The following is a 10,000-nucleotide window of genomic DNA, read 5'->3' on the forward strand; positions in this document are numbered from 1 at the left end:
ATAAAAGGGAACTTAGACTTTCAGGAAATGCTTTCACTGGTGTTTCCATTCACATGTTGCCCATCAGATAAAAGTTCCTTCATGTTTCTGATCTATCTGCAGTGAATAGTTGTGTAAATGTAAACAGAGACGTTTAATAGAGAAGAGAATGCAACACAACAACCAGGCTTCAATGTTACTGTACTTTACTGGAGTGTTTACATGTGATGCTACTTTATACTTTCACTTTTAATATTGTACTTTCTACTCCACTACATTTATTTAACAGCTTTAGTTACTTTTCAGATGCAGATTTGACACAATGGATAATATAACAAGCTTTATAAATACAACACATTGTCATACTGCATATTACATCACTCATAATACTTATATGTACTATACTATACTATACTGCAACACCAATGCTTCAGTATTAATAAAGTACTTTATAAAGCATATTTTATTTATCAGTCACTGCAGCTGATTTTCTATAAAACGTGTATTTTAACTTTTACTTTAACTAACTGATAGTATTTCTGTACTTTTACTTGAGTAGGATTTTACAACCGTCCGGGTGTTACGGTTTAACTGGTGACCGTGTTAACTGGTGACCGTGTTAACTGGTGACTCTCTCACATATTAGGATACGTTACGATAGGTTAAATGAGTCTGATATGGTTAGATACTTAGATATTAAAAACACAGATGAAAAGTGATTTAAAACTATAAAGTCATTTTTTTCAGTAGAACACCTACGTGAGAGTCACCAGTTAACACGGTCACCAGTTAAACCATAACAGGTATGTTCAGAAACAGAGACGTTTAATAGAGAAGAGAATGCAACACAACAACAAGGCTTCAATGTTACTGTACTTTACTGGAGTGTTTACATGTGATGCTACTTTATACTTTTACTACATCACTCATAATACTTATATGTACTTTTACTGCAACATCAATGCTTCAGTATTAATAAAGTACTTTATAAAGCATATTTTATTTATCAGTCACCGCAGCTGATTTTCTATAAAACGTGTATTTTAACTTTTACTTTAACTAACTGTTGAGTAGGGTTTTAATTGCATGACTTTCTTACTTGTACTGTAGTATATTTACATTGTGGTTTTTCTACTTGTACTTAAATAAAGGATGTGAATACTTCTTCCACCTCTGCTGACGTGAGACATTTATGCATCCTTGAATTAACTGGGAAATTCCAGGTGTTTTTTTTTATTTTTTAAATGGCATGTGTAACCTGAAATGTTTCTAAATCATTTATCTCGAGTTGGAAAGTCCTGTTATTTAACTTCTACTGTGACACAAAAAAGCAATTTCACTGTTTACTATCCATTCATGACACATTAGATCAGGGGTGTCGGACTACTTTTAAGAGCCACATGCAACCCAATCAATGCATAATAACCTACAAATAATATATAATATAACTTTACTATAATAAATTATCTATATAACTATATAATAAACTCATCTGTTTACTTAAGAAGAAAAAGTGCAATTTCAACAATATTGTCTGTTGTTTTTTGTCATGTTATTTTGCACAGAAGCTGCTGATTGATAACATTTAGCACATGAATGATTTAATCGTAATGGTAATTTCTTTACTGTCATTTAGCATGGTATTTACTAAAAGTACACAGGCTGAAATTAAATGTTGTTTCTCACCAGCTTCTGACCGTGCAAATAATAATGCAATAAAAATAAAAGATAGCAAGTTAAAAAGATTAAGATTTAAAAATTAAAAACAACACACAGTAGCTTTAAAGTGCCTGAACATAGACACACTCATTCAGAAGCTGTACTATTTATTTATATATATATATATTAATAATGTATGTATTGTTTTTTTCAGAGGATTGTATTCATAGCCAAGGTGGAGAAAAAAAAACCGTCTGAAGAAGCAGAAAAATTGGAATTACTTTTCTTCCATTTTTCATACTTTTGCAGAGTTATGCAGCGGGCCGGTTTGGACCCTCGGCCGGCCGGTTTTTGCCCGCGGGTCGTATGTTTGACACCCCTGCTATAACGGTAATAGAAAACAACAGCTAACAAACGAGCATAAAAAAGAAGAAAAGCAGCAAAAACACGACACCCACACAGTCTAAAACACGTCTCCTTTATCAATCGATAAGTAATCAATAATATAACTGTGTCACTTTGTGTTCGTTTGATTTTAAAAAGTTGATTTTTATTCCTGATGCTAGCTAGCGTCACTAGCTTAGCCTAGCAGCTAGTAGTCCCCTCTACTGCGCATGCGCATATTTGACAGCCACTACTACCAACGGCCAAAAATGAACATCCAGTGTTTTCAGTGAACATCTCTCTGTGTGTGTTCGCCTCAAATTAAGAAGAAAATGAAGAAAATGGCGTTATGTGGAGCACCCCATAGAGATACAGAAGCAAGGGGGGATTGGTGTCACTACATTCCGGCAGCCTGTGAGGCAAGGCCGGTGAAAAATTACACCTGACAACCGTCCGGGTGTTACGGTTTAACTGGTGACCGTGTTAACTGGTGACCGTGTTAACTGGTGACTCTCTCACATATTAGGATGCGGTACGAGAGGTGATATGAGTCTGATATGGTTAGATACTTAGATATTAAAACACAGATGAAAAGTGATTTATAACTATAAAGTCATTTTTTTCAGTAAAACACCTACGTGAAAGTCACCAGTTAACACGGTCACCAGTTAAACCATAACAGGTATGTTCACATACGGTGTTACGGTTTAACTGGTGACCGTGTTAACTGGTGAGTTTCTCACATCGTAAAAGAAACGTTAGGTGAATGAGTCGTCTCAACACAATTAAAACTTACATACATGGTTACATACTTAGATATTAAACACTGATTAAACTACTAAGGCTTTTTTTTTTTTTTTTTTTTTTTAGGAGAACACCTAAGTGAAAGTCACCAGTTAACACGGTCACCAGTTAAACTGTGACACCAGGGAGCTAACTGGCTCGTCTCTGTGTGTGTGTATGTGTGTGTGTGGTCACTCGGCAGTGCTGCATCATGGCTTCCCCCCGCCTCCTCCTCCTTCTTCCCCAACTTTAACTGATCAATAACCAGCCATGACAACATTACTAACTGCCAATGTAAACGACTAGCTGGAGCTACCGTGCCTTCCAACACAGCCCCCCCCGATTTCCTGTAACTTAAACCCCGCAAACACACACACACACGGGGAGAGGAGAAGGAGGGAGGGGGGTTGGAAGTGTGCTGTGTGTTTGGGAGTTAGCTCCATGTTAGCCAGCTGCCCTCTTGCTTCTCTCTGATTTACTACCTCAAAATAAACTTTCAACAAAAAACAAAAAAAACAAAATGGCTGTCCTCTAAAAAAGATAAACTGCCTCTTTTATTTGTCACAACCGTAACCGTTTAACAAAACCCCCCCTCTTAAAAAAAACTCCCTTATAAAATGTGATGCTCTTGCTCTTGCTCAGCCGGGCCACACACACACACACACGCACGCACACACACCATCTTCATCCTCTTCATCACCACCACCATGATGATGATGATGATGAAGAAGAGGATGAAGATGGTGATGAAGGTAGCAGTTAGCCTTCTTCTCCCTTCTGCTCTTGTTTCGAATGTCGCAGCTCTTCCACCACTTCTCCTCCTCCTCCCCCCCCCCCCCCCCCCCCTCACTCTCTCTCCCCTCTCTCTCTCTCTCTCTCTACCTCCAGACCTCCAACCTCCCCCCCACCGGCTCTCACCTGCCGTTTTGTCCCGGAGATAGCGCTCCATCTGCGGGTAAGTCATCTCGGGCAGGTCGAGGGCTGCTCCGTAACGCTCCAGGAACGAGCAGACCACCGCGAAGCTCGGGCACAGCGCCGGGCCGGAGCTCCTCACCACCACCACCGCCGGAGCAGCCATCTTTCCCAGGCGGAGAGAAACTAGGAGGGGGGGTGGGGGGGGAGAGGAGGAAGAGGAGGAGGAGGAGGAGGAGGATGCGACTGTGTGTGTATGTGTGTATGTGTGTGTGCGGGGAGGAATGAATGGAGGCAAAGCCGGGCCGTCAAGTCACTGAGAAGAAGGGTGAAAACTTCCGGTTACACTCCTCCAAAATAAATCATCCAGGTGAAGAGAGTAAACATGAGACACATAAACATGTTTAGGGCTTTTTATATAGATCCAATTTTTAAAAACCTGATTTATTCTGGTTAATTATACTACTAATAAAAAATGAATAATTACATTTTAATTATATAGCACCTTTCATACAGATTAAGTGCTTTACAGTTATTTGATTGACAAGCTGATAATTAGTCTAGTTTAGTTTTTTTTTAAATGACAAATTTAAAAAAGAGAAAAATAACTAATTTAAAAAATAAAATAACAATAATAATAATAAAATGACACATTTAAAAAAAATAAAGAAAAATAACAACAGTGGTAATAAAATGACAATTTTTTTTAAAAAGAGAAAAATAACAACAGTAATAATAGTAACTTTAAAAAGTAATAAAACAAATAATAATTTAAAGACAAAACTGGAGACCTATGCACCCAAGAGAAAATAAAAATGCTTAAAAAAATTAATATAAAATAAATACTTAAATAATTGAGTAAAATAATAGAGAATAAGAGAAAAGGTTTATTAAAAGTTAGAGTAAAAAATTAGGCTACTTCATCACTCATAATACTGCAGTACTTTTACTGTAATACTGCATACTACATCGCTCATAATACTGCAGTACTTTTACTGTAATACTGCATACTACATCGCTCATAATACTGCAGTAATTTTACTGTAATACTGCATACTACATCACTCATAATACTGCAGTACTTTTACTGTAATACTTTCACAACATCACTGAGGTGTAAGTCTCTGAACATTTTATTGTGAAGGGAACCCTTCTCTTTCCGGTCTCTTTGCAGATGTTTCTCAACAGCTTGACACATCTGGAGAAGTTGGGAGGACCAGCGAGAGAAATGCCCAGAATCCATCGCGATAGAATAACATCAACACTCCAAAAAATGGTTTTGGTTTTTATTTCCATAAACGTTTCACAGAAATCAGAGAGAAGCGTCATAAATAAAACCACCCATCGTTAGTTTCCCTTTGAGATAAACAGAGAGAGTTAAAGACTGAGCGGAATAAAAACGCCTCAAACGCATCATTCATTTGAGTTTCTCATGATTTAATTGGTAAGAGTCACAGTTAGTCATCTGTGGAGTTTGTTTTGGAGATATTTGAGGCATGAATCAGTGTTTGTGTCGCTGCTGCATGTTGTCACGCTGCTCAGGAGGAAGTGATGCCTTCAGGGCCCGTGGGAAACTATAACAATCAGATGGAGAAGACCAGCTGTACACCAAATACAACAAGGGTTACTGTGGAAATGTAATAGATTACTAGTTACTCTATTTAAAATGTAATAAGTAATGTAACTATTTCAATGACTTCATCAAAGTAATGTAACTTATTACATATGTATTCAGTAACATGTTAAATATTAAAAAATGAGGAAACACGATCATAACTTTCATGAATCTGCAATGAGGAAACACCAGAGGTAGAATAAACATTGTAAAAAATTATGATTATCCAAAAAAACAAAAAACAAAACAATATAATACCAATATTACTTTTGTAAATAATGTTAATAAGATCACGATTATTTTATTATATGTAGTGGAGTAGAAAGTAGCATCACATGGAAATACTACAGTAAAGTACAAGTACCCCAAACTGTACTACAATGAAGTACAAGTACCTCAAACTGTACTACAGTAAAGTACAAGTACTTCAAACTGTACTACAGTAAAGTACAAGTACCTCAAACTGTACTGCAGTAAAATACAAGTACCTCAAACTGAACTACAGTAAAATACAAGTACCTAAAACTGTACTACAGTAACGTACAAGTACCTCAAACTGTACTACAGTAAAGTACAAGTACCCCAAACTGTACTACAATGAAGTACAAGTACCTCAAACTGTACTACAGTAAAATACAAGTACCTAAAACTGTACTGCAGTAAAGTACAAGTACCTCAAACTGTACTGCAGTAACGTACAAGTACCTTAAACTGTACTGCAGTAAAGCAGAATTACCTCAAACTGTACTACAGTAAAGTACAAGTACCTCAAACTGTAATACAGTAAAGTACAAGTACCTCAAACTGTACTACAGTAAAGTACAAGTACCTCAAACTGTAATACAGTAAAGTACAAGTACCTCAAACTGTACTACAATAAAGTACAAGTACCTCAAACTGTACTACAGTAAATATACTTTGCTTATTTTAATACACATTTTTACTATTATTGTTCATATTGTTTTTTTAACTTATTATTTATTGTTCTTTATTGTTTTTCTTATTGCTGCTCTAGTACTAGTAATCTCTAACTTATTACATTTCACATCTCTGATTATAACAAATTACAAACTCGTGAGCTGCATTTGAAGGCAGCAGCAGCAGCAGCTAGTCGGCGGTGTAAAATCCCAGCATGACGACCGGTCCCTGAACGCATCTGTTTTTTAAGGAGGACGGAAGGAGTTCAGCGTGGAACAGGAAGAAGCTTCAATCCGAAAGTTGTTTCATCTGTCGGGGTCGTGTGTGTGTGTGTGTCTCATGTTTTATCTGCAGCCTGAGGAAACTCTTCACTTTCTCTCTCTGATGCAGACACACAGCTGCAGCTCCGCCATGTCTCCTCTCTAGACACTTTACTACTAACACGGTGAGTTTCAATCCAGTTTATACACTTTATTTTTTACCAATGAATGAAGATAACAAACTCAGCTCTGATGCTGCATGCTGGAGAAAAAAAAGAGGTTAAAAGTTCATCGTTAGTGCTGCTGGAGGAAAGTAAAGCTTAATGATTCACTTCACGTTTAAAGTCGTGCATGTGTTATTAAAGCTGATGAAAGCTGGAGACATGCAGCAGCTCCAGCAGCACAGAGCTGTGTGTTAAAGCTGCAGTGATAAACAGTCACGAGCTGTTTAATGTCCTGCTTTATAATTAAATTAAAGCAGAAAATCCTCCAGAAACACAACATGAGTATAAAAGAGGCTGTAGAAGAAGTATTTATACACAAATGTACTAATACCTGCTGTAAAAGTACTTTATTATGAGCGATGTAGTATTACAGTAAAAGTACTGCAGTATTATGAGTGATGTAGTATGCAAGTACAAGTACCTCAAACTGTACTACAGTAAAGTAAAAGTACGTCAAACTGTACTGCAGTAAAGTAAAAGTACCTCAAACTGTACTACAGTAAAGTACAAGTACCTCAATTTGTACTACAGTAAAGTACAAGTACCTCAATTTGTACTACAGTAAAGTACAAGTACCTCAAACTGTACTACAGTAAAGTACAAGTACTTCAAACTGTACTACAGTGCAGTACAAGTACCTCAAACTGTACTACAGTGCAGTACAAGTACCTCAAACTGTACTGCAGTAAAGTACAAGTACCTCAAACTGTACTACAGTAAAGTACAAGTACCTCAAACTGTACTACAGTGCAGTACAAGTACCTCAAACTGTACTACAGTGCAGTACAAGTACCTCAAACTGTACTACAGTGCAGTACAAGTACCTCAAACTGTACTACAGTGCAGTACAAGTACCTCAAACTATACTACAGTAAAGTACAAGTACCTCAAACTATACTACAGTAAAGTACAAGTACCTCAAACTGTACTACAGTAAAGTACAAGTACCTCAAACTGTACTACAGTAAAGTACAAGTACCTCAAACTGTACTGCAGTAAAGTACAAGTACCTCAAACTGTACTACAGTGCAGTACAAGTACCTCAAACTGTACTACAGTAAAGTACAAGTACCTCAAACTGTACTACAGTAAAGTACAAGTACCTCAAACTATACTACAGTAAAGTACAAGTACCTCAAACTGTACTACAGTAAAGTACAAGTACCTCAAACTGTACTACAGTAAAGTACAAGTACCTCAAACTGTACTGCAGTAAAGTACAAGTACCTCAAACTGTACTACAGTGCAGTACAAGTACCTCAAACTGTACTACAGTAAAGTACAAGTACCTCAAACTGTACTACAGTGCAGTACAAGTACCTCAAACTGTACTACAGTGCAGTACAAGTACCTCAAACTGTACTACAGTGCAGTACAAGTACCTCAAACTGTACTACAGTGCAGTACAAGTACCTCAAACTGTACTACAGTAAAGTACAAGTACCTCAAACTGTACTACAGTGCAGTACAAGTACCTCAAACTGTACTACAGTGCAGTACAAGTACCTCAAACTGTACTACAGTGCAGTACAAGTACCTCAAACTGTACTACAGTGCAGTACAAGTACCTCAAACTGTACTACAGTGCAGTACAAGTACCTCAAACTGTACTACAGTGCAGTACAAGTACCTCAAACTATACTACAGTAAAGTACAAGTACCTCAAACTATACTACAGTAAAGTACAAGTACCTCAAACTGTACTACAGTAAAGTACAAGTACCTCAAACTGTACTACAGTAAAGTACAAGTACCTCAAACTGTACTGCAGTAAAGTACAAGTACCTCAAACTGTACTACAGTGCAGTACAAGTACCTCAAACTGTACTGCAGTAAAGTACAAGTACCTCAAACTGTACTACAGTAAAGTACAAGTACCTCAAACTGTACTACAGTGCAGTACAAGTACCTCAAACTGTACTACAGTGCAGTACAAGTACCTCAAACTGTACTACAGTGCAGTACAAGTACCTCAAACTGTACTACAGTGCAGTACAAGTACCTCAAACTGTACTACAGTGCAGTACAAGTACCTCAAACTGTACTACAGTGCAGTACAAGTACCTCAAACTGTACTACAGTAAAGTACAAGTACCTCAAACTGTACTACAGTGCAGTACAAGTACCTCAAACTGTACTACAGTGCAGTACAAGTACCTCAAACTGTACTACAGTGCAGTACAAGTACCTCAAACTGTACTACAGTGCAGTACAAGTACCTCAAACTGTACTACAGTGCAGTACAAGTACCTCAAACTGTACTACAGTGCAGTACAAGTACCTCAAACTGTACTACAGTGCAGTACAAGTACCTCAAACTGTACTACAGTGCAGTACAAGTACCTCAAACTGTACTACAGTGCAGTACAAGTACCTCAAACTGTACTACAGTGCAGTACAAGTACCTCAAACTGTACTACAGTGCAGTACAAGTACCTCAAACTGTACTACAGTGCAGTACTTTAGTGATTATAATCAGTTATGTTACATGTGATGTTTGGATGATGATACGCACATGAAGCGGAAAATTAGGAAGTTATTGGGAAACAATCGTGGGACACATACACACACACACACACACCACACACACACACACACACACACACACACACACACACACACACACACACACACACACACACACACAGAGCATATAAAGGACAGATTTCACCACGGTGTCACCTGATTGGTCGCTTTGCATTCTGCATATGAGACGTGTTACTAACCGTAGCTGCAGAGCGAGCGTCAGTCAGCTGTTGAGCCTCACACACACACACACACACACAACCACACACACACACACACACACACACACACACACACACACACAACCACACACACACACGACACACACAACCACACACACACACACACACACACACAGAAACCACAGTGACAGGAGCTGGTGTGTGTCTGCAGGTTCACAGCGGAGCGGCGTCATGGCCATCGCACACGTAGCCACAGAGTACGTGTTCAGTGACTTCCTGTTGAAGGAGCCCAACCAGGCCCGGTACCGCAGCGTCCGCACCGAGCTGGCTCTGGATAAGATGGTGACCTGCGTGGCCGTCGGACTCCCGCTGCTCCTCATCTCTCTGGCCTTCGCTCAGGAGGTCTCTGTGGGTGAGTGATACACAGATGTAGTGATGGAGAAACATCTGGATGTGATGTGAGAAGCAGGACAGATGCTCACTGATGACATCACACACATGATGATGTCATCATGATCTACAGTCAGTCAGTCAGGACTCTTTGTTTGTTTCTGATGT

The 10,000-nt window shown here is 38.4% G+C and overlaps 1 protein-coding gene and 1 pseudogene across 1 annotated transcript in view; one reads left to right on the top strand and one right to left on the bottom strand.

Annotated features, from left to right (window-relative positions):
- rsf1a (remodeling and spacing factor 1a) overlaps nt 1-3,908 on the bottom strand; it is a 28,855-nt gene extending 24,947 nt beyond the window's left edge. Inside the window, 1 exon segment of the mRNA XM_062418650.1 lies at nt 3,724-3,908. Within this exon segment, the coding sequence (XP_062274634.1) occupies nt 3,724-3,883 (160 nt within the window). The 5' untranslated portion in view covers nt 3,884-3,908.
- A 2,654-nt stretch (nt 3,909-6,562) lies between these two features.
- LOC133980082 (pannexin-1-like) overlaps nt 6,563-10,000 on the top strand; it is a 15,369-nt pseudogene continuing 11,931 nt past the window's right edge.

This window comes from Scomber scombrus, chromosome 5 (genome assembly GCF_963691925.1).
Source record: "Scomber scombrus chromosome 5, fScoSco1.1, whole genome shotgun sequence".
NCBI classification, from domain to species: Eukaryota; Metazoa; Chordata; class Actinopteri; order Scombriformes; family Scombridae; genus Scomber; species Scomber scombrus.